At 47.7% G+C, this 24490-nt stretch overlaps 2 protein-coding genes across 2 annotated transcripts in view; both read left to right on the top strand.

Moving 5' to 3' along the window:
• Positions 1–2038: 2038 nt before the first annotated feature.
• CUNH5orf47 (chromosome unknown C5orf47 homolog) lies at positions 2039–8009 on the top strand. Its single transcript, XM_071443750.1, has 5 exons — positions 2039–2427; positions 3004–3092; positions 4518–4620; positions 6740–6786; positions 7166–8009. The coding sequence occupies exons 1-5, from the start codon at positions 2154–2156 to the stop codon at positions 7190–7192; spliced, it is 540 nt and encodes a 179-aa protein (XP_071299851.1). The 5' UTR covers positions 2039–2153; the 3' UTR covers positions 7193–8009.
• A 9199-nt stretch (positions 8010–17208) lies between these two features.
• Positions 17209–24490, top strand: part of NSG2 (neuronal vesicle trafficking associated 2) — a 32034-nt gene continuing 24752 nt past the window's right edge. Inside the window, exons 1-2 of the mRNA XM_071443571.1 lie at positions 17209–17365; positions 18041–18191. Of these exons, the coding sequence (XP_071299672.1) occupies positions 18063–18191 (129 nt within the window). The 5' untranslated portion in view covers positions 17209–17365; positions 18041–18062. The remainder of the gene's footprint in view (positions 17366–18040; positions 18192–24490) is intronic.

The raw sequence follows: 24490 nt of genomic DNA, 5'->3' as shown, positions 1-24490 counted from the left end.
CCTGTCCCTGCACAGCCCCAGAATCCCACCCCAGGCATCCCTGGCAGCGCTGTCCAAGCCCTCCTGGAGCTCTGGCAGCCTCGGGCCGTGCCCATCCCTGGGGAGCCTGGGCAGTGCCCAGCACCCTCTGGGGGAAGAACCTGTCCCGAATATAGGAGGTCACAGTTGATATTTGAGGTCACAGTTGATCTCAAGGCTCCTGACCCGGTGGTTGTGTCACACCTAAACCTCCTTTTCAGCCCACACCCTTTGGAGCCTGCAGGAGATGCCCTTTTATAACTGGGAAACAACGAATTACTCTGTCAGGCCGTGCCTCTGCGAGTTGTTTTTCCTCGTCGGCGGCTGCATACGCGGCACGCCTTTAGCGGGCAGTGTGTACAAGGGCCGGCGATCCAGGGATGCTGGGCAGGCCGCGCTCGCTGCCGGCCGGAGCGGCGGCTCCGGGCAGCGCCGGTTCCGCGGGAGCGGCCGCCACCTGGCGGGGCCCGCCCGCACTGCGCCGGCCGGGCCCGGCGCGGGAACCGCTGAGGGGGGAACAGCTCCGGCATCAGCGAGTCCAGCCTGTGCCACATCCCCACCTTGTCCCCAGCCCACAGCACCGAGTGCCACCTCCAGGGATGGGCACTCCAAACCTCCCTGGGCAGTTCCAGTGCCTGAGCACCCTTTCCATGGGGAAATTCCTGCTGATGTCCACCCTGAGCCTGCCCTGGTGCAGCCTGAGGCGGTTTCCTCTCATCCTGGATGCCCACCTGGCTGTCCCCTCCTGTCAGGGAGTTGTGCAGAGCCAGAAGTTCCCCCCTGAGCCTCCCTTTCCCAGCTCCTCCAGCTCCGTTCCCTTCTCTGAACACACACAGGGGCCCTCAGACTCTTCAAAGCCTGGGGAATGACCACGGTTTGCTTTGCATCCATTCCCAAGGGCAACGCCATTCATGCTGCCAGTGCTGCTGAAACAGTTAGGAAAAATAGGTATTTTCATAGAATTTTTTATTTCTAATTTGCAAACTGAACTCTGGGAAGTAATCTGGAGCAGTATTTTAGTGACAAAGAAAACATTAGTGGTGTAAATTCTTGATGTAAATTCTTCCCTGTGAGGTCCCAGCACAGGGTGTCCAGAGAAGCTGTGGCTGCCCCATCCCTGGAAGAGTTTGAGACCAGGTTGGATGGGGCTTGGAGCAACCTGGGACAGTGGAAGGTGTCCCTGCTCGTGGCAGGGAGTGGAACTTGATGGTGTTTAAGGTTTCTTCCAACACAAACCATTCCATGATTCTATGACTTGAGTTCTTCAGTGGTTTGAGAATGCCAGTTGTCACCATCCACCACCAAACAAACCCATGGCTGCAATGGGACACCAAGCACCTGCATGGGCTGGACGGACCTGCCAGGCATCCTGTCAGTGTCACACATCTGTTGCTGCCTGAAGGACAAAAAGGTATTTGATGTTTCATTATTGTTCTGCACGTGGCTAGAGTGGGTACACTGCTTGGAGAGGAAATCCCTGTATCAATACAGGTACTGCAGAAGCACCGGCACCAAAGGGATGCCAGGGTTCCCCCGCTGTAGAGACAATCAAGACATCAAACAACCTTCAGCCCAGAGCCCCCTTACCACTGGTACAAACAGATCAATAACTTGCATGAAATCTATCAATACGTGGCTTCAGGCAGCAGCAATGTGTGCTAAACTCCAGCACTGGACCCAGGGACAGGGGGGACACGCAGCCCCTCAGTCCCCAGCTCCACTCAGTCCCCAGCTCCACTCGCCGACCCCCGGCTCCCCTCAGTCCCCAGCTCCTCTCACCAGCCCCTCGCTGCCCACTCAGTCCCTGCTGGTCTCGCAGCCCTGGGCTCCTTTCACTGAGCTATCCCCAGTTCCCCTCACAGACCCCCCGCCCGACTCCTCTCAGTCCCCCATTCCCCTCATTGACCCCTGAATTGCCCTCACCGACCCCTCAGCCCCGGCTCCCCTCACCGCCCCCTCTGTCCCCCGCTCCCCTCGCCGCCCCCTCAGCTGCGGCTCCTCTCAGCCCCCGGTTCCCCTCACTTGGCCTCAGTCCCCGGTTCCCCTCAGCCCCCGCTCCCCTCACCGACCCTCGTCTCTCCTCACTAAGCCTCAGTCCCCGGTTAACCTCACAGCCCCCAGCCCCTGTTCCCCTCATGCCCGCGGCCCCGGCTCGGATGGAGCGCGGCCGCCGCGCCCGCCCGCCCGTGCCGCTGGTGTACGTGAACAGCTTCGGCTCGCACCGCTGCGGCACCGTGATCCGCCTGGGCCGGGGCTGGCGGCAGAACCCCGGGCAGAGCCCCCCGGGCCGGGCCGGGGCCCCGAGGGCCGCCCCGGAGCCGCGGGCCCGGCGCAGTCCCCGGCCGGGCGGCAGCGGGAGGCGAGCGGGGAGCGGCGGCGAGGCGAGAGGCGGCAGCCGCACCAGCAGCGGTACGTGAGACCCCGGGACAGCCCCCTTGCATCGGGCTCTCTGAGGGCTGGAGGTGGCTCAAGTGTTGTCTTAATTATACCAGGAATAGCGGGAACAGCAAAACCCGGGTGGGCCGGTGATTCTTCCCCTGTTCTGGGCACTGGCGAGGTCACACCTCGATTGCCGTGTCCAGTTCTGGGAAAGAGAGGGAATTAAAAGCTCCCAGAAGCCTGTTGTGGGTGCTGGGTAGCTTTGCAATCTGTTTTGTGGTGTTTGAGAGATGCTCACTTGCCCCATGGTTATAATGGAGTAAAGAAGAAGGGAACAAGCTGCAGGATGTAAAGTCACCTGTAAGGTGACCAGAAATAAGGATCTCTGTGGAATCATAGAGTGGTTTGGGTTGGGAGGGACCTTAAAGACCAACCAGTTCCACCCCCTTCCTAGGGACACCTTCCACTAGACCAGGCTGTCCAGAGCTCCATCCAACCTGTCTTGGGCACTTCCACAGCTTCTCCGGACAACTTGTGCCAGTGATCAACATCTTCCTTAGGAACATATTGTAAATACTCAAAAAATGCTTTCTAAACTCTTTCCAGGTGACCCTCGAGAGGCTAAGGCTGACACCTTTGACTTTCCCATCCCTTCAAGAAATGTTGATAAAGCCATTAAACGAAAGAAGAAAAAGGTATAAAGTGTGGCAGCTCAATTAGCTGCCTTGGCATTTGAGAAAGCTGCTTGTTCTCTGTGTGTGAGAGCATGAGGGAGATTAAAAGATGGAATTGGTAGCCTGTTACTGAAAACCTTACTTACAGAAAAGAAAAAATGGTATTATCTTCCCTCTCTGGAGGCTTTAAAATTCTGGCTCTTATTCAATAAAGCACTTAAGTGTGTGCTTACCTTGAAAAATGAGAGTATGCTGTTGACTTAAAAAGCCTGTACTGAAATGCTTTGCTGGATTGGGGCCAGGGTGCAGCACACCTTGGGGTGAAACCCAGCAGGAAAAAGCTCTGCAGCTCCTCTTCCTCTCATGTTTTAAACAAAGAGATCCCACGGGTTACAAATAAGCAAAGGCAGGAACCCGAGCTATTAACACCATCCTTGGAGCAATGCAGAATTACTTTCTGCTTCACAAATGTGTTTCTGTTCCTGTTCAGTAGTTCGACAAATGCTTGAAATTTTAAGAGGAACATTTGTTAAGCAGTAACTCATTATGAGATCCTGTAATGTGTGAAGTACAAGTAATCAGCTGGACTAGAACAGAGCCATGTCGTAGATACTTGATTTAAAAACAGCAAAATGCTACCAACTGCAGAGGAACAGCTAATAACATCCTGGAATATGGCTCTCCTGGTGCATTGAATAGTCTTCAAAAACATGAGGAATATATAGAATGTTTTAGCAATAAATGTCCTCAAGAAGGGAATTATCTTTAGATTTAAACAAGTTTCTCAGATAAGGTCCAGCAAAAGTCCAAACATCAGTGTGTCAACAGCCATTTCTGTTTGTTAGGCCCCCTCTGCCTGAATGCTTTTGTCCACAATTCCAATTTAATCTTTCCAATGCACAAGTTTGAAACGTGCCCACTACGGACAGAGCTTTATGCCTCTAAAATAGAGGTTCTCAACATCTATAAAACAAATTAATGTGGATTTGATATGAGATAGGCAAGAGCATTGCTGTTCTGGAATCTGAGTTTGGGCCTCAGATGCTGCTGCTGAGGGACCACACGGGAAACTTTTTGCTCCTGGAAAACTACACAGTCTTTTTTTGCCCCTCATTTTGGATGACCTTAAAAAAGCTTAATGGCTCTACACACATTTTCATGAGCTTTGCTTATCTAGAAGGGCACTTCTCAAGTCCTGGATAAACACAAGAGTTCTAGGCAAGAAAGGAGGTGGAGATCTCATGTGAAAAATCATGGAGGAATTTATGTTTCTGACTTTTAAATAGAGGTGATTCTTCCAAATATCCCACATCCCTTTTTCTCTTCTTTCCCAGTCCTCAACAGAGAAATCCAGCTGGACTTCACAGTCATTGTGGGGAGTTCAAAGTTCTGTCCTATGGATGTTTTAATGCAAACTTTTTATATGCTTCACATTTTATCTTTCAGTCCAAAGTCTGGCACAAGGTCTGGAAAGTGATTTCAAAAATGCTTGAGGAAAATGAAAGGTTCAGAAGTCGACTGTTGACCTGCAGCCAGTTTGATGGAGAAGGTAGGAAATGAACTGCTAATGTTTTATTTTACTGGAGAAAACAAATTGTTAATACAAGTGAAGATCCCAACCTTTAAGGTCCCTTCAGCTGGTTTTTTTTTGGTAGTAGGTTTTACAACTCACAGATGTAATTCATTCCATACTTTAGGCACTTCCAGCTTTTTTGGAAAAAAGCCTTTTGATTCATGGAGGGTCTTGTATGTATTAATTTGGAGGAAGGATGGTGGAAGTGTTTGCTGCAGCCTGACATTAAAGATATGCACATCAAACATCTGCAAGTTTTTCTGAACATGTGAAATACATAATTAAACTTATTCACAGATGGGTCCAAGGCAGTAGTTGTATGAATAATAATTTATTTTTTCACGTAGGAAAATAGTGGTTGATTTCATACATACAATAAATAAATTAGATACTCCCCAAAGGTTGCTGTAACACAATTTAACAAAACCATGGAACATGTTCTCACTCTGTGCCCTGAATGCAGCTCTTTCATTACTGGAAAATGACTTGGGAATTAAAACTGGTGCTCTGCATTCAGCCAATTTCAATTAGAGGCATTGTAGCTGCTGCACAATTTAAGATAATACAGTGTATGCTTACAAATGGAATTGGAATTTCTGGCTTCACAGTTGGATGAATTATTAGGAAAAAGAATACACTAATCCATGAAGAGCTACCAGGCAAGTTTAAAATGCCACTTTCAGCCACAGCACTTTTTCTTCCCTTGCATTGGTGCTGATGGAAATTTTCCACATGGGGGCATGTTGGGGTGAATCCCAAAATGTAGGACCATTCCAGGCAGTGTCTGATTTGGTAAATGTTGGATTAGATTTCCACACACATGACAAAAAAATACACCCTCAAAAATCTTCTTCATGAGAACAAAGAGGTGCAGTTCTGGTTCAGAACAGAAATCTCTACCCCAGTGGATGTTATTGAATAGGAGAAATTCCACTGAAATATGCTTCAACAACTTCTTCTGCAATTGTTGTGCAAATATTCTGCATTGTGTGCAAAAACACTTCTTCTGTTGGCTTTAAACCCAATTCCTGATTAATTCTGGAATTACAACACGATATTAATTATTCATCATGTGCTATTCATATTCATATTCAAGGTTCCATTGGCCTCTGTCATATTTCTGTGCTAAGAAGTTCCAATGTAATAAAACCTCTCCTCCCATGGAAGCTGTTCCACAGCTGAGATCATTGCAGAAGTGTGTGTGCAAAGCTATTCATGTATATGCTGGACACATATCTATGTGTAAGACACACACATCCATGGACATGTAAGACAGTGAATTTAAAAAAAAAATCTTCCTGGATTTGTCTGTTTGATTTCAAGAAAAAGAAGAACAAGTGTCAAGAAAAAAGGAGGAGAAATCTTTACTAGGTTATTAGATTTCAAGTTATTGTAAGAAAAAAACCTCAAATTCTGCTTATATATGATTTCCTGGGTGAATTTGCCATCTTACCCTAATGGCTGCTTTTCTGTTTGTGATGGATCACCATGTGCTGTTTAGCCTTGGATTTATGGACAGGGCCTGTCCCCTTTTCAGCCACTCATTTCTTTTAGAGAAAGAGCATTTTCTTTATATATAATTTCCAGTGACTTGAAAAACCTCACCAACCAACCAATCCTCCTCCTCCTCCTCCCCTCTTACTCTATTCTTAATTGTAATTTTACCCCCTTTCTCAGGAGCTTTAACTGAGAATCTCCTATTAAGTCCTATTTCAGTGAAAACCATCAATTCTAATACCTTCTTTCTAATTAGCAGATTTTACACAGCATCAAATCTAGGAGATAAGTCTGCTATTGATCTGAATTTTTCATTAATCAAGAAGCAAATGGAATAATTCTAGAAGCTATTTAGATAGGGATCAACAAGTCTGAATAAACTGGGTTCATTTTTATCTTCTTTTTTATTTTCCCTAGATTAATAAATCTAGAAAATTAATGCTGCATTTTATTGCCTCTATAAATAGGGTTTTTTTGAGAGAACAAAAGTCTACTTGAATTTTAATGCTACCTATTTACTCCTTGGAATGTTGCAATTAAGATTAGATTCCATGGGACTGCAAATGATGATTTTCCTCCACCTGATGTTCTCCTGCAGGCTCTGACAGGATCCAGAGGTCACAGAATGGGGCATACCTGGACAGGGTATGTAGACAGCCTATCTAAAGGCCAAAAAATCCCCTAAAATATTAAATTGATATTATTAAAAGCATGCACTGATCTTGTTTAATGTTACTATAATAAGTGCCAGCTATATTCTAAAGTATTACTGACATTGAGCTCAAATATTTTCAAGATTTCAGATTTGGGGCCAGAGCAGCTCCATCCTCACAGGGAGAGCTCTGTGCTTTGCCAGGGCAAAGGGAGGTTTTTTGCCTTCTTCTCGAGCTAAATCCTTCCCTGGTGCTCTAAAGTACAATCTGAAGAATCTGAACAGTCTTTATTTGCCCCACTTGATATAGAGACTTTTTTTAAATATTAATGGGAATGTACCAACTCGCTTTTATCACTTTTTTCCCTCTAGGATGAGTCCATCTTTGGCTGGGTGTAGCAAGAAAATAAAGGAAGATTCAGCCCAAAAAGGAAATAGAAACAAAGTGAAAGCTTTTATTTTGATCTAGTTCTTCCTGGAGTCAGTGCAAGACTGCAAAGTGACTTGAGGGAGCACAGGTTCTCTGTTGTTTGCTTGGTGTTTGTGCTTCTGCTGTTTAAGAGGTTTGTTTTTACAGTGGCTTAAACAGCTCTGTTGCAAGATATTTATCTCAAGCCATTAAGTCTAGTGTTTCACTGAGCTATTAGTTTTAGAAAGCTTTTTAATGAGCATAATATTGTGACAGTTTTCTTGCAAAAGAATAGATACACATTTACTGTTGTCTCAGTATTTATATCTTTTATTTTTGTAGCTTGTCAGAATAATAAACACAAATTCAGTAAGGCAGAACTCCACACAAAACATAAACCCCACTTTCCTTTTTTCCTGGTTTGCATAAATTTGACTTTATGATATTAAAATATTACACAATAACCCTCTCTGTTCTTTCATCCATTTATACATGAATCTCAGCAAGTATTTGGAATATGAAACCAGGTGAATGTTTTCTCTCTCTGTTCATCCTGAGGCACATAATGGTACCATTACAATCAGGAGGTGTTGTTTATCTACCTGACTTCAATAACACAATATAATTTTCTTCTGTTCTGCAGCTTAATGCTTGAACCCTTGATTGACAGTTAAAGCCTTTTAAGCCAGCAAATTGTGTAAATGGAACATGAAAACTGCATAAAAATAGTTATGTATATGGGGTTCATCTGAGGAGTAAAACATTCACCTGTCACAATGAGACCTCCTTGCTTTCAATAAAAGGATTGTTTTCTCCTGCCATAATGTCTTGGTGTTTGCAGATATAATGACTGCAGTGTCAGAGTGTTGAGCTTTAATAACATGCTGGTGATGGTGTCATTAGGCAGCAAAGCACTTGGAAAGGTTTCATCTCTGTTTTCTTCATGGTAAAGCTGCAAGTGTGGAACTGGAATGCACCTTTTCAGGGACAGCTGCAGGTTCAAGGTTTTCTTCTGGTTTGTGGTTGGGTAATATTTGGATTTTACTTAAAATAGTTGACATTTCAGCTTGGAAAAGGAAATGAGAAAGCAAAGTATTCAATCAAGATGTGATCATTTTTCTGGCAGAACAAAAATGTCATAGTTCTTTGGTATTTTCAAAACACATGTTTAGAGTCACACGTGGGATTTTGGGATGGGGGGTGGGTTGAGGGTTTTTTTACTAAATGAGATGATCTCCATGTCCCCACAGTTCTATCAATGAAATATTTGCACTGGGAATATTTAATTTATAATCCTGCTTTGTAAATTGTAGAGTTGTTGCTCTAACTTTTCTCTTCTTGTAAATTGCAGCTGCAGTTGGTGCTTTACTGGCACAGACTTCAGGGGCCCTGGAAACACTTTTCTTCCAGATGCATAATTGCTACTTTAACAGGATAGATGAGGTGCATTAACCTAAATCTCTGCCTGAAGTTTAGCCAACACATTAAGATTCTTTGGATAAATACAGACCTCTGTCTGTGGGGCTGTTTTAAAAGAAATTATAAAAGATAAGTATGGCCTTAAATCATCCCTATGTACCTCCTTCAGTCTAAAGGCTCTGTGTGGTGATGATGAGATAATTAATTGGTTGGGATCTACTAATCCAGACTTTCATTTGGCAGCACTTTGAAAGGCACTTAAATTTTTCAAATCACTTTGGGCCAGACCAGCTGTTGCAGTGGGGAAAAACTGCTGATTCAGGTTCAATTTTTGACTTTTTGGGTAAGGAAGTCTGGCTTTCTGCTGTAGTGACCACATTTCAAAGGTACAGTTGGGAACAAATGTCATCAGAGCAGTTAAAGTGCTGGAAAAAGGGCCTGGAGAAGAACCCTGCAAACCAGATCACCACCCCAATCCACTCAGACCTCTGTGCATTCCTTTTTAATTTGTGTGATCATTTAAGTGTAAAATGCAAAAGAAATGTAATTGCAGTGCTGCATTAAAATATCTCCAAGTAAGTAATGTGCTCAACAAGGAGAAAAAGGGTTGGATAAACATGAAAAAATTCATTGAAACCCTCTTTGTTAAAAGGGGTGAGAAGTAAATAAAGGACCTTCAGGGCACTGGATCACAGAGTAGAGATTCAGAAAAGAACTGATTCTTCTCTGAAGACCTTAATCTTCACTGAGAGCCAAGAGCAAGTGTCACACTGTCCTGCTGTGGCTCCTGGGCAGCACTGCTTCTCCTTCACATGCTTCAAAATGCAGATCAGTTACCTGCAGTTTTTAATAACAAATCTCCCTTGGAGTGTGAACTGAAGCAGATGTGCAAATACAGAGGTCACACTTTGTCTTTGCTTTGCCCTGCTCTCAGTGCATAATTTACCTTCCTATACAGAACACAAACTCCAGCTTATTCTCAAAGTTTGACATTTCTTCATCTCAACTCTGTGAACAGTTGCCAGGAGATCTGAGGAGGCTCCTTGTGGTACAGAGCTGGAAGGGAACAGCCAGGTCACACAGAGCAGCCAAAGGCATTGCTGCTGAATTTCTGTTTTTGTAAATAATGGTGTCAGACACTTACCTCATGATCCAAAAGCTGGTCTGGACAAGCTCTTTTCCCTGTGTGTCATAAATACAAAACACTTTGGATGAAGGTAAGCAGTGGAGAGTAAAGCCTTTGGGGTTTGTATCACTGTTCCATGCTAGCTGGAGATTAATTGGTCCAAGTTCAGCTGGAAATAGCACACCCTGACATGTTTTGGTTGAAGTTATCCCATTTGAGGAGTTCTTGCCTGGTTCCTGGAGCAGCTCAACCCAGGCAACGCTGCCTTGGAGCTCTCTGTCCAGGGCCTGGGGGCTCCAAACTCCAGCTGGTGGCCCTGGGCTGCCCCTTCCAAAGGCTGTGAAGCTGAAAGCTGGCACGTTCTGGGAGCCTGAGCTCCACAGTGATTTCCATGGCTGGAAGCACTGGGAGCTTGGCTGAGGTCAGACTGCTGGAGCTCCTGCACTCCCTGCTGTGGGGCTGTGGCTCTGGGCAGCCCTGCCAGGGTGTCCTCAGCACCCTCTGCACAGGAGCCAGGGAGCTTTGGGAGCTCCCTCAGCTGCTCTGTGCTGCTGCTGCTGGGGACGATGTCACCGATCAGCTGCAGCCTTGGGAACTTGGGAATGGTGTTTTGGTGTTTCTGAAGTGACCCTCCTGGGAATTTTCAGTTTGTGGGCATTTTCAAAAGGGTTTGTTTCCTGCTTGATTTGGCCCAAAGCCACTAGTTGAGATAAAACCTCATTTCCTGCAGGCTGGAGGCTTGGCTTGCCCAGCAGCTCCTCTGCTCGTGCCCCATCTGCTCTGGAGCTGGGATGGATCAAATTCCTGAGTCCCACCAAGTGAGGCTCTGCTGAGAGTCCCATGGCCTCTGAGGTTATCATAACTAGGCCATTACAACACAATCAATCACCAAGGTTAATAATATTTCACTGCTGATTCCTTCCATGAAAAGATTTCAGCTCTGAAGCAAAACTTGAGAGCAGGATGTGGAGTTTCCAACATGGTTTGATTTTGGGAAAGTAGAAGGTGACCTTTATCTTCACTGAACATTTACATCCAGTAAATGTCTTTGTCTTTAGGGCCCTCCCTGGTAGTCAGTGTTCATGTTTTAACTTCAAAGCTCCTAATACAATTTTGCATGGACTCTGACTAAGGAATAGCCTTCAGCAGGCAGCTGAATTGTAGTTTTCTTTTTCTTTGGGAGGGGGAATTGACTGAAAGCAAATTTTGGGCATATATGACATTTTGCCTGTGCAGTAGGCCCTTAAATACAAAGCAAAACAGAACTTTGATTTATAGCTCTTGTGAATAACTCTCAGTGACATGGGCAGGTTTGTGTATTATGTTTCTTTTCATTGCATAAGCACTTATATAATTCTGATGGTTGGAATTTGCATAAAAACCAAAGCAGCCATGGATGGGTTTAACATCATGGGCTTTCCAGCAAACTGAAGCAGCAGCAGAACCTATGGTTTAAGAGGAGTTTTACTTTAGGAGGAAAAGAGCAAGTTTTATTGAAGTATATTAAGCCACAGTGGATTTTTAATAAATATTCACTGGAAGTTTCTCACTCGTTAGTGACGGCATCAGACCCCTCTGATCTGAGGCAGAAAAATTCCCATTTGAAAGCTTCAGCCTAGGGAAAATTAATGTGGGTAGCTGCAGTTTCATTTTATTGGGGGAAAGTTATGGAGGCCTCTAAGGGAAAAGGGAATATGCCTTGATCCAGGGAGGTGATCACCTCCTGGAAGATGCTGAGTGCTTTGACCTCCCAGTGACTGTGGCACCTCTCTTATCTGTTTCTTGAGCTGAATATGTGGAGCAGATTAAGAGAGGATCTCTCCTTCTTTCTCTAAATTTGGACTCCACATTTGTGTCTCACCCGAGGTGTTCAGCTGAGCTGTGGATGCTGCTGAGCTGGGCTGTGAACAAATCTGATCTGTGTCATCCCCCAGGGGTCAGGACAGGATCCTCCATGCTGGGAATGTGTGAGATTTATTGCAGTCCTGCTTGAGGAGGGACAGAGGCAGATTGAAAGAAATGTGCAGGAAGGCTCAGGGTGGCACTGACAAATGTTCCCTCTCTTCCAGAATCTTTGTAATCTCCTGGATTTTGAAATGAGTAATAAACTAACATGGCTTTTCATTTTTTCCCCTGTTCTGTATGATTGTTTTCTGGTTCCTACTGTGTGTGACAGGAAGTCAGTGGTGCTGGTGGAACTCTGTGGAATGGATGAACTCCTCACAGCAGTGACTAAGAGTAGTTAAACCCAGCTCAGAACAGACATGGTCACTTTTTACACCTCCTTGTATTTAAATTCCTTCAGCTACAGAAAGGGTAAAAAAATTTAGTATGATGCTAAGTTGTCTGTGATCTCCCAAGGACAAGAACACTGTACTGGTTTTCACTGCTGTATTGGACTAATTTTGACATGAACTCAGGTGAAAGTTTGAGAAACAAACACAATCTCTTGGTAGAACAGTCTGAGGTGGATGATGTTACTTCTCGGATTGCCCTGTCATGACTTCCTGAAAACTTCTCTTCACTCAGTGCCTTTAAGTTTTGTGTTTTCTCTTCTTAGTAACCTCTACTTCCTGTTCACACATTTTCCAGTGCTTTCATTGAAAGCCTGGTCCCAGATTTTCAATGTATGAAACCAGATAAAATATTGTTCCTTCTACTAATGAGCAGGAATGTTATAGAGAAAAATGCTTGGTGTGCAGGAAATGTATTTTATGAAGTGAGACAACAAGTGTTTCATAGATCAAGGAGCAAGTGAGTAGAATAATATTCATTAACATTGAAGAGAAGTTAATTTATGAGTTCAGGCTTGAAGTGGGGAGAGGCTGAACTGTGCTGTGACTGATGTTTTGTTTACAAGCTGCAATGAAATGAAATGTTTATACCCAAGCCCTGTTACCCTCCTTTCTTCCTGGGCTCAGCTTCACTTGGGCTTCACCTTGGGCTTCAGGGGGATCTCAGCTTTGGCACCTGGAGCATCTCCTTCCCCTCCTCCTGGGTGTCTGCAGAGCTGTTCCTCTCACACATTCTCACTCCTCTCTCCTGCCTGCAGCTGTGCAGTTCTACCCTTAAATCTATTTTCCAGAGGTGTTACCCCCTTGGACCCACTCTGTGGGACATGGGGGAAGCTTCCAGCAGCTTCTCACAGAAGCCACCCCTGCAGCCCCCCTGCCACACAAACCCAGAGCATTAATAATTGTGGGAGACTTATGAAAGGAATAAAGAGAGGCATATATTTTTGTTGACAGAAGAAATATATTGTTTATTCCTCTGGAGTCTCCTGTTGCTCATATTGCTGCTGTGTCTTATTGCCTGTCACTGAGCTGTGCTGTGTGGGCGGAAATGTCAGGCTCTGAATTGGCTCTGTAAGAAAATCTGTGTGTTACTCTGATTTCTCATACTCACTTGGGCTTGCTTTAATGTTGTCCCTACAGAATGTTCACTTTTAGCATCTTGCTGGCAACTTCAGACATCTATTTCTGCCATGAAGCATCCTGCTAAGTAAATGTACTCCTGGTAGTGTCTTTATTTGTTTGTTTGTTTGTTTGTTTGTTGTGAGAGAGGGATTCTGCAAAGAAGTATTTTCAAACTGAAATGGGCCACACTGACCTGAAGTAGTCACAGGGCTGCTCAGTCTCGTGGAGGAAATGGAAGTTACTGGATGTAATTCCAAGGGAGGCTTTGGAGATCTCTCTGCTCATCTCCCTCCACCACACTGCCAAAATTCTCAGATGGTGCCAGTGAAAAAGGTTGCTTAAAATGTGCTTCCACCCTGAAAAGTCAAAAGGTAAAAGCAGCATCTGCTCATTTTTCACAGGGTCTTGCTGCTGGCACTCAGAAGTAGAAGGCTTTTGGGAGAAAAGTGGTTCCTGGTGGCAGTGCTGGGGTGCTGGCCATGCTGAGCTGGGTGCTCTGGGTCACATGGAATATCTGCAGCAGAGCTGAGCTCTGGTTTTAGTTACCAGGAGATTTGCAGCTACAGGAAAGGTGTTTGTCAATGGGGGCACTGCACAAGAGGCAAGGGGATTCCTCTCATTGCCCCTTAGGTTTGTTACCATGAAGAGTATTCAGGCATAACCAAAAAAAGTTAATATATTAAACTCTGTGAGTTAAACTGAGTAGAGGTGTGGAACAAGCAGGTAACCTTATTTGCAATCTTATTTTTTCATGATGCAACCCCAGTTTCCATGGGTTTGCACAGGTGGCTCTGGAGATTTCACATCACTGTGTTTGTGAAGTGTTGCTTAAGACCTCTCTGAAGTCAGAGCAGCAGCTTAGGTGTCATTAATGTAATATTTTGGCTAAGCAGGATATTCATTGCCAGTGTTGACGTGAATGAAAATTATTTGGCATTTAGATCACAGGATGCATTTGAAAGCTATGAAAGACATCACTTTGCATTTCAACAGAGCCCTCAAGTTGGTAATTACCAGATAAAGGTGGAAAACCCCAATGCCATTTTCATGGAGTTGCAATGCAATGTTTCCTTTGCATTATTTAATAATTTTTCCTATTGCCTCCATTAAAAATAGCCATTTTGCTGACAGAGGAGCTAGGGTAGTTCAAATCCATATGTTCAATGGGAGGTAAGTATAGATCTGTTAATCTCTGTGGAGGGTGAAATCACTTCAGATCCTATAATGTAATATACTGGAATTTGGGGAAAGAGTTGCTGTAATTGCACTGTCTTGGTTGGAGCACCTGCCCCTCTGGGAGAGGCTGATGGAGCTGGGATTGCCAGGCTGGAGAAGCCTCTTCTCAGCTGTGCCCAGTGACAGCAAAAGGGACAAAAGGACTGAAACACAGGAAATTCCATTTAAACATGAGAAAATCTACTTTACTGTAAGGGTGACTAAACACTGGAACAGGTTTAATCCCAGAGCATTTGTGTCTCCACCCATGAGAGTTATTCAGAACCCAAGTGGAAACAGCCTCCTGTCCTTGCTGTCCCTGCCTTGGGCACAAGGAGCACCAAATGCTCTCACAGGGTCAAGGTCTGGGATGAGACCAAACTTCTGGCATCACTTGCAAAGTGTGGGCTCTTGGGTTTTCTTACAGCCCCCACATTTTGAAGGTCCTCCTGATCATCCTGGGCCAAACCAGCAGAGGGACATGAGAAAAGGACTTTGCAGGGTGCATAACTTCCTGCATCTCTGCACAGATCCTATCCCAGGTGGGCATGGATGGCTGATTTCTGGTATTACTGCAATATTTAAGCATTATATCACAGTAATTTAATCAGTAATCCTTAGTGAATGGGTTTTTTACATGCTTCCTCAGACCTATAGAGCCTAAATGCTACACTTTCCCTATCTGTGGGATGCAGCCTGCCAGCTTTCTTCATAGGCATCTCTCCCTGGTCTGCTCTGCTGCAGCCTGGAGCTGTAATTTCAGTGGAAATCTTGTTCAGTCTTGAGCTGAACACACTTCTGATGGATCAAATCTAAGGGGATCCTTGCTTAAGAAATTATTCCTGAATTTCCTGAATGTGAACTCCCTTCTCATGTGAATCATTTTTTTCCCCCAGATATTCTGAGAACGTCAAAAAACTACCTGCCAAAAATTTGTAACACTCCAAGCAAAAGTTGTTCAAGGTTAAGTTGTATTTGTAGAACCCAGAAAAAAACCTCTTGGGTGAAATTTACTGTAGAAGTTTGGCTTGATCCAGAAATGTGATAGAGAAAATTCCAACCCAAGCATGAAAAACTGGTGAAACTGTTGGAAACAGGGTCTTTAATGGGCCGTGTAAGGTGATGTTAGTACCAGGTAGTTTTAGCTGCCCTTCTCTACTCCCTTCTCTCAGCTGTTCCCTCTGCACTGTGAACAAGCTCTACCACTGCAGTCAGCACTTCCCCTCACTCTGCCAAAATACAGCTTTAAATGAGTTTTCACAAGTCAATTCTAAAAGGCTTTATTATGGAAACAGTTCACGCCTTCAAGGAGTATATTTAGGTCTCGTGAAAAATGCCAAGTTTCGAGCTCTGGAGGCAAATTCTAAATTTATAAACAAATCAGGCTGAAGTCATCCCAAAGTATCCCGTGTCTCCAGGAGGAGTGCTCAGCCTCCCACTGCAGGAGATGGTGGCTGTGGTCCTGTCCTGCCATGCCAGCATTTGAGAATCACAGAATCCCTAAGGCTGGAAAAGACCTCCAAGATCATTGAGTCCAGCCATTAACTCAGCACTGCCAGGTCTGTTAAACTGTCAAACGATTTTTGAACACCTCCAGGGATGCTGATTCCACTGCTGCCCTGAGCAGCCTCTCCCTGGCCACCCTTTCAGTGAAGAAATTCTTCCTAATGTCCAATCTCTTTCTAATGTCCAATCTCAACCTGCCTTGGTGCAACCTGAGGCTGTTTCCTCTCATCCTTGTTGGCTGGGAGAGGTGACTGACCCCAGCTGGCTCCAGCCTCCTGTCAGGTACTGAGTGGGCACAGGGGAGGGTGCCTGAGGGCCAGGAAGGTGAAAAAGGGATTGGGAAACCTTCCCTGTGGGGACAGGGTGAGAAAATTGGGATGTTCAGCCTGGAGAAGGTTGTGTGGAGACCCCAGAGCACCTTCCAGTGTCTGAAGGGGCTGCAAGGAGAGGGATTCTGCATCAGGAACTGGAGTGACAGGACAAGGGGAATGGCTTCACACTAAGAAAGGGGAAATTTAGGTTGGATATTGGGATGAAATTGTTCCCTGTGAGGGTGGGCAGGCCCTGGCACAGGATGCCCAGAGCAGCTGTGGCTGCTCCTGGATCCCTGGCAGTGCCCAAGGCCTGGCTGGACAGGGCTTGGAGCAACCTGGGACAGTGGAAGGTGTCCCTGACTATGGCAGAGGGGGAACCAGGTGATCTTTAGGGTTCCTTCCAACCCAAACCATTCCACAATCCCATGTCATTGTGTGACACCCACACACAATGGAACATGCTCCCATTGTGAAGGCCACAGAGCTCAAGGACCAGACGGTGACAGCAGGGCTCTTGTCGCCGTGAAGCCGCCCAGCATCACCTCCGCCGTGGAGCTGCCGGTGCCCGGGCAGTGCCGTGGAGCTGCCGGTGCCCGGGCAGTGCCGTGGAGCTGTCGGTGCCCGGGCAGTGCCGTGGAGCTCTCCGTGCCCGGGCAGTGCCGTGGAGCTGTCGGTGCCCGGGCAGTGCCGTGGAGCTGTCAGTGCCCGGGCAGTGCCGTGGAGCTGTCGGTGCCCGGGCAGTGCCGTGGAGCTCTCCGTGCCCGGGCAGTGCCGTGGAGCTGTCGGTGCCCGGGCAGTGCCGTGGAGCTGTCGGTGCCCGGGCAGTGCCGTGGAGCTCTCCGTGCCCGGGCAGTGCCGTTGAAGTGTGGCGGGTGCCGGTGCCCCCTCCCCGGCCATGGCGGCACAGCCGCTCCCTCACGCGCGGCCTGCAGGGGGCGCTGTGCGCTGTGCGCGCGGTGCGGCCGCCAGGGGGCGCGCGGGGCCGCGGCCGTGGCGCTGAGGGCGGAGGGGCGGTGGAGGTGGGGGGGGAAGGAGCCGCCGCCCCGCCCGCCTCAGTCACCGGCGGAGCCGCAGCGAACGCAGCGCTGTCCCTTCAGCACCGCTCCCCCCGCGGACACCGCGGGCTCCACACCGGCCCCGCCGCCGCCTCTCGCCGCCTGCTTGGCAGTAAGTAACGCAGCCGTGCCCGCAGAACCCCCGCCCCGACCGCCGGCGCTGCCGCTCCCGGGGAGATGGGATGGGGAACCCCCGAGCGCTCCGGGATGTGCAGGGGAGGGGGTTCTGAACCTTCAAGGGGGGCTGCAAAAATGGGAGAGGGGTATCAAAAACCCTCCAGGGCTCAGTGCGAGACGCGCCGTGTCCCCGTGTCCCGCTGCGTGTCCGTGGTGGTGGCGGTGCTCGTGACACTCCCGGTGATGCTGGTGACATTCCCGGTGATGCTGGTGACATTCCCGGTGGTGCTGGTGATATTCCCGGTGGTGCTGGTGACACTCCCGGTGATGCTGGTGACATTCCCGGTGGTGCTGGTGACATTCCCACCAGTGCCGGTGGCTCTCCCGGCGCTTTGGGATCCGCCGTGTTTGGGCTGACAGCGAGGGGTTTAAAGGCTTTTTTGTGGGATTTAAAGGGTTTTTTTGTGGTGTTCAGAGGGTGTTGGTGGCGTTTAGAAGGCGCTTGTGGGGTTTAGAGGGTGTTTGTGGGGTTTAGAGGGTGTTTGTGGGGTGGCTGTAGTGAAGTGACATTCCCTGTAACCCAGGCACCTGAACCCAAAGCGAGCAGGGCAAGGCAGGAATCGTCCCCTTCCCCTGCCCCGGTGACATTGCTCATCTCCCCCGGTTTCAGGTCTGGAAAGCCGGCTGCAAGGATGGTGAAGCTGGGGAGTAATTTGAACGACAAGAACAACAAACCACCATCCAACGAAGATGGTTTTCAGACAGTCCCTTTGATCACGCCTTTGGAAGTAAATCACCTGCAGTTCCCGGCTCCGGAAAAGGTAAAACAAAATCAGAATGTGCTCCTGCATGGTTGTGCACACGGACGTGCCCCTGGCTTGTCACTGGGCTCTGGCGATGGGAATTGTGGCACATTTATTCGATAAATAAACAGGGGTTATCTTTCACTGTGTGTTTATCTGTTTAAACACGGCAAATAGGCACGCAGCAGTCCCACAGTGCCCTCCCTCCTCAAAAAAGAACCCCAAATATTCCTAAATACAACGGGGAAAAAAAAGCTTGGTGTGTTTCTCTTGCAAGTGCTGGGGAAACTGAGGAGCAGGGTGCAATCTGTTATTATCAGTAAGATTAATGGCCTGCTTTGAGAGGAGGTAATGTGATAACTCTGCCGAAATAAGCAGCTGTTTTAATTATCCCAGTTAAGCTCCGTTTTCTTCTCTGTGGCTTTGAAAAGCTGATTTGGGCGCTGAGGATGCTGATTTCTCTGGCGAGAGTGGCTGAGTTCCTGGGGCACAGCTCAGGGACTCGTTTGGCCCCGAGCAGGGGACATTGTTCTCCCCTGCCCTCTCAAGTCTCTCACACCTGAATGCAGCACTAAAACCCCCAGGAATGTGCGATTGGCTGCGGGTTGTGTTGGGATTTTTTGGCTGCAGCGTGAACTAGGAAATCTTTTGTCTACATCCCCGTGGGGATGATGCATATCAGTATAACCTGGTGAGGACATGATGAGACTGTAAAAATCCGTATTCCCCAACAGCCCTCACCAAAACAAAGCCTGTCTGCAATGTAGTTCCCAGATACCACAGAGGTGGAGCCAGCCCACCCCAAGGTACAGACAGAATGATTAGATCTTGCAGGATAATGGAATAACAGCAAAATTAACACTGATCGTTATTGAGCATATATCCTGCTTTTACCGTGGTACAAAATGAATTTTCCCTAAATACATTAGGAAAACACGGTGATGGATGTGATAAACCTGTCTAGGTAGACAAACCGTGTTTATTTTAGGATAGAGCTGACTCAACTGCCTTGACATCCTGGGAGCCAGAGCTGTGCCAGACAAAGGAACTGGTCCCATTCTCCACGTGCCTCGTGGCAATCAGGAGCAACTTGGCTGCGTTCGGGAGAGTTGGACTTCTGTGAATTGCTGTGAAGCAGAGGCTAAGCCAGCCCTTCTCTGTGACTCTGATAAATGAGATTAAGCAAAATAATTCGGGCGAAGCAATATGATTTGTCATAAATGTCTGAAAAGTTTCGGGGAACCGTAGGTGTGTAAAAGTCGCTCCTTTGATGCCAATGCAAAGGGCTCGTTGAGCTCACCCAGTGTCACATGGCAATGTGGAACTTAAATGACTTGTGGAGCAGGTGAGACATGGATTACCCGACAAAGATCTTTCCAAGCTGATCGAGTGGTAAGAGTGTGTTCCAGTTGCCTGTTGGTGAGCAAACACTGGCGTGGATCAGTGTGGTGTGATTCCTTGCTGATTTTTCTGTTTAAACATGCCCACATCAATAATTCACGTGTTGTTAGGTTACATTACCTTCATTAGCATATATTACTGCCAATGCATCTACCAACATCCATATTTTTCTTTGCTGGAAGTGTGGGCTGTATCTCCGGGCGTGCTGAGTGTGATTCAGAACTCATTAGAGTCAGAGCTATTGATTTCTGCAGGCTGTGGTTCATCTCCTCCGTGCAGCAGGCCCGCAGTTAACAGGCTGGAAATCCCTTCACCAGGAGGAGAGGTTATTTATGATAAAAGCAAAATAATTCACCACCTGTTTCCTTTGCTCTCTGTAGAAGGGGTTCTGGTGGGGTGAGTTCACCCCGGGGCAGAGGGGCTGTTTAAAGAGCTGCTAATAAGGAGCTGAGCCTCAGGTGAAACGCTTGGGCAGAGGTTAAGTGAGAGGGGCAAATTGCAGCTTTGTTCTTGAGAAAGCAAAGCTGCTGCTGAATTCAGGCAGGCTGGCACCTTGGGGAGGAGTGGACATGGCCTTCAAGTCTTTCAGGGTATGTTCTTGTTTGGACTTGCCTTGCTGTCAAGAGACTGGGTTAAGAAAACACCTAAAATTGACTTTTCTCCCCAAGCAGTTGATTTTTAGCCGGGGAGAATGAGATCTTGAGGGTTCCTGTGCCTGGTGCATGGGATGCTGCAGGAGCCAGCAGAGCCCGATGAGCCGCGGTGTCCCCTGTGGGGGGACATCTGTGGTGTCCCCTGTGAGGGACAGCTCCGTGTCCCCTGTGAGGAACAGATCTGGTGTCACCTGTGAGGGACAGCTCCGTGTCACCTGTGAGGGACAGATCTGGTGTCACCTGTGGGGGACAGCTCCGTGTCCCCTGTGAGGGACAGCTCCGTGTCCCCTGTGAGGGACAGATCTGGTGTCACCTGTGGGGGACAGCTCCGTGTCCCCTGTGAGGGACAGCTCCGTGTCCCCTGTGAGGGACAGATCTGGTGTCACCTGTGGGGGACAGCTCCGTGTCCCCTGTGAGGGACAGCTCCGTGTCCCCTGTGAGGGACAGATCTGGTGTCACCTGTGGGGGACAGCTCCGTGTCCCCTGTGAGGGACAGCTCCGTGTCCCCCGTGAGGGACAGATCTGGTGTCACCTGTGGGGGACAGCTCCGGTGCCCCCCATGAGGGACAGCTCCGGTGCCACCTGTGAGGGACAGTTCCAGTGTCCCCCATGAGGGCAGTTCCGGTGTCACCTGTGGGGTGACAGATCTGGTGTCACCTGTGGGGGGACAGTTCCAGTGTCCCCCATGAGGGACAGCTCCGCGGGGCTCCTGAGCCTCGGGGCTTTCCTGCGATCTCCAGCCTCGCATCCTCGGCACTCCCAGCGTGCATTGTCCTGGCAGCCCCTCTAAGTGAAACATTCAAAAGATCCAACCCTGCTGAGTATTCCTTCCCCTTTCTGGGCTTCTCTTCGCTGTCAGAAAGGATCTTCATTTAGGAAACTCTGAGGTTTTGACCTGCATCCAACCCTGGGGTCAGGGCAATCCAGGGTGCGTCAAAGCCAGGGCAGGGAGGTTTGGGTGCAGCTCAGGGCTCTGTCTAGAGGAGGAGGAGTAGCAGCTTTGGAGAGTGATCCAAGAGTGTACAAGGCTTGTGCTGGACAGCCCAGCTGCTGTCTCTACAATAATGCCTTCACCTGGTGTGTATTTGCACGTTCTGTTCCTTTATAGGTTTTTTGTTTCAGTTGAGTCTTAGATACCTGCATGCAAGGTAGGAAGAACATCAAACCTGTTGTTTGTTGGATCCCTAAAAGCAACCCACAAAGCCTGTGGAATCTACAGACTGAAAATTGTGGTTTAAGAACCTTCAATTCTCGATTTTTGTCTTTATCTTAAGGACATTTTTGTAGCTGAATCACTTTGAGAGTCACTCAGAGTGACTCTCAGCATTAACCTCCGTAGGTGTTTCACCAGAGCTTCCATCATCTCTTGCCAAGTGTTTTTTGTTTCTGGTTTCTCTGTCACAGAAAGGATATGGAGATAGAATTAAAAAATGAGGCTTTTACTGATGTGATGTAAAGCCTGAAGTCCAGCTCTTTTCAGATAGTTCCTTGAAGAAATCATATTGGGGGTGAGAAAGGAAAACTCTTCAAGGTGTGCTTAAATTTCCTGTCTGTCCTTTTGGAGGTGCTTTCCTAACAGGCTTGTTCTCCAAAGCACTGAGAGCTTAGCAGCTCCCTCTGACTTCTACCCTGCTGCTGTTGGAAAAATGCAGGCAGGATTTCAGGAGGCTTCAGTTTGGCAGCCTTTCTTTTTTAAAATTGCCACTGGAATGTCTTCTTCCTTCTCCCACCAAAGCAGGGTGTCCCCTCCTCGTGCTGCTCCTCCTGCAGCATCAGCATTCTCATCCTTCTGTCAGCACTTGTGTGGCTGCAGGGAGATAAACGGGACCCAGGGCAGGAATTGTCCCCCTAAGGTGCTAAGCCTGCTGTGCATTTATATTTATTGACAACCTTCAAGCATTTCTCTCGCCCCCTGTTGGAGCAGAAGGCAAATCAGGTGCTCCTAAATCATTTTTGCATGGCCTTTTTGGAGAGATCCATCCATGTAACACTAATAATAGCCCCATCAACAATGAAAAGCCCTTGACCTGGCTTTTTATGTCTCTGAATTTCATTTCTTCTGATTCAAAAAGGAAAAAAAAAAAAACCCAAAAAAATGAAACAAAAAAACCCCAGAAGTCTTTTATCTTTTAGGACCAAAGGGAAAAAGAGGAGCTGTTGCCTTGTTTTCCAAGGCATAGACAAACAGCTTCAGCTGTGATTGTATCCTGGCAATGATAATGCTGAAAGATGTGCAGCTTTTCAGGGACCATTCTGTTCACTGAAATGTGAAATGAAACCAACAACTGGGGACCCCTTGGTCTCTTGGCTCGCTTCAGTGTAATCCATCAGGAAATGCCTCTGCTCTGGCAGTAAAATCCTAATTTTACATAACACAAAAGTGCATGAAAGCTCTTGTCAGGCTGAAAAAAACATCCACACCTCTTTTGTGATGAAGGCTGCAGAAGGGAAGGCTTATCATGTGGTCCATTGTTCTTTATTTTGAATGCATCAGGAGGCTCGAGAATTAATTTCTCTAGTGGCAAATTCCTGCCACAAGCCCAGGAAAGCAAAAAAAAAAAAAAAAAAATAGATGTAACAGCTCTCTTCAAATGCTTTCCCCACCCTCTGTTCCTGCCCCTGGCCACGTCCCTCTCTGAGTGGCTGAGGCCATTCATTTACACAGAGTTCCTGGAGATCAGGAGGGTCCCTGGCGTTCACAGCCTGTCCCTGTTGGTTTAACAGAAAATAACGTTTGCTCCTGGCCAGCTGAGCAGGAATAATTCAGAGTAGCTGGATGAGTGCTCCTGTACCTCGGGGACTGCTGGCAGCTCAGTGCTGGGTAGCAGTGTCAGCCTGCCCTCTGTGCAGCCTGCAGGGGCTGCTTTGGGGGCTGCTGCTCCTGCTGGGGCTGCAGGCAGCCCGGCATTCCCGGCTGAGCATTCCTGGGAAGCTGTGGGAGCTCTGCAGCAGCCGGGGACAGGCAGCTCCTCTGCTGCTGGGGCTGGTGGGATGCAACAAAAGGAGGGATGGGGCAGGGATAGTGATGAGGCAGGGGGAGGGAGGAGGAGGAGGATGCAAAGGGAGAGAAAACAAGGATAAAACAAAGAAAGGGAATAACAAATAAAAAGGAACAGGCTGTCTTGCCTTTCCCCATCCTTTCCTCTCTCCACTTGGGATACTCTGCCTCATCCCCATAAATAGCAAAGTCTGAGCCTTCTTCTCATGCTCCCCTCCTACACTGTGCAAATTCCTTTGTCCTCTGGATGTGTATATAGAACCCGTGCTCATTAGGCTGTAATAAATCCTTGCAGCATCCCACTCGGGCAGAGCAGCATTTGGGGAACCTCCTTGGTGTTGTTTGCAGGATTTGCACAGCCCTGCTCATGTCCTTGGCAGCTCCTGCTGCTGTTTGGATGTCACTCTGTGCTGGCCTTCCTCTCACACACCAACACCTCCACTAGGGCCGTTCACAGGGTGCTGGAGCAGCTTCCAGCAGCCTCCCATCATTCAGGGAATGTGCTGCTGCAGCAGTGCTTCATCCTGAACATCCCAGAATCTGTGTGGCCTGGGCAGAAATCTCCCTCCTTAACTGCTCTGCCATCAGTGCTTTAAAGCTGCCTGGCTTTGTGAGCTCCATTACCTCTCTTGAGCCCAGCTATGTCTGCACTGCAATTCCTTGAGCTGCATCCTGCAGAAACAGCAGGAATGGACTCAGGAATGGCTCCTGGGCTATGGAGGCTTGGCTGAGCCTGTTCTTTTTTCTACCATGAAAGCTCACAGCTGAGGGTGGAAGTGATTTCAGCAAGGTTGTCAAAGGAACCCCCCCATACCAGTTCCTTACTGGTCTGGAAAAGAGAACTGGGCAGGAATCTTGGCTGCTGTAAATCAGGGCAGCTGAAGGGAAATCAGTGGAGCTCTGCTAATTCAGCCTGGCCAATTTGTGATTGATTCTTTTGACTGCTTTGCTAAACCCTCTCCTGGATGAACCTACTGAAATCCTGTGGGTTCCTGATGGTTATGGGCACGCAGGGATTTGCAGGGGGACTTGGCTGAATAAATTCTGAGCCACTTTTGTTCGTGGGGCTGTGCCTTGCCCTTCTCAGCTGCTTTCAGCTCCCAGTGCAGCCTTTGCATTCTGTGCTGCCTGTCACTGGTGATGCCAGGGCTGATTACATTTGCTGTCTTTGTCCTTTTGCAATGTTCCTTATGCCTGGAATATCCTCCTGGCACTGAGTCAGGAGAGCACTTTTTTCCTACCACCCTCTGTGAAACTCATTTCCA

This window comes from Agelaius tricolor, unplaced genomic scaffold (genome assembly GCF_023055355.1).
Source record: "Agelaius tricolor isolate 1412-34295 unplaced genomic scaffold, bAgeTri1.0.p SCAF_18, whole genome shotgun sequence".
Lineage (NCBI taxonomy): Eukaryota > Metazoa > Chordata > Aves > Passeriformes > Icteridae > Agelaius > Agelaius tricolor.
The sequence above is the reverse complement of the archived record's forward strand: the minus strand, read 5'-3'. Positions and strand labels throughout refer to the sequence as shown.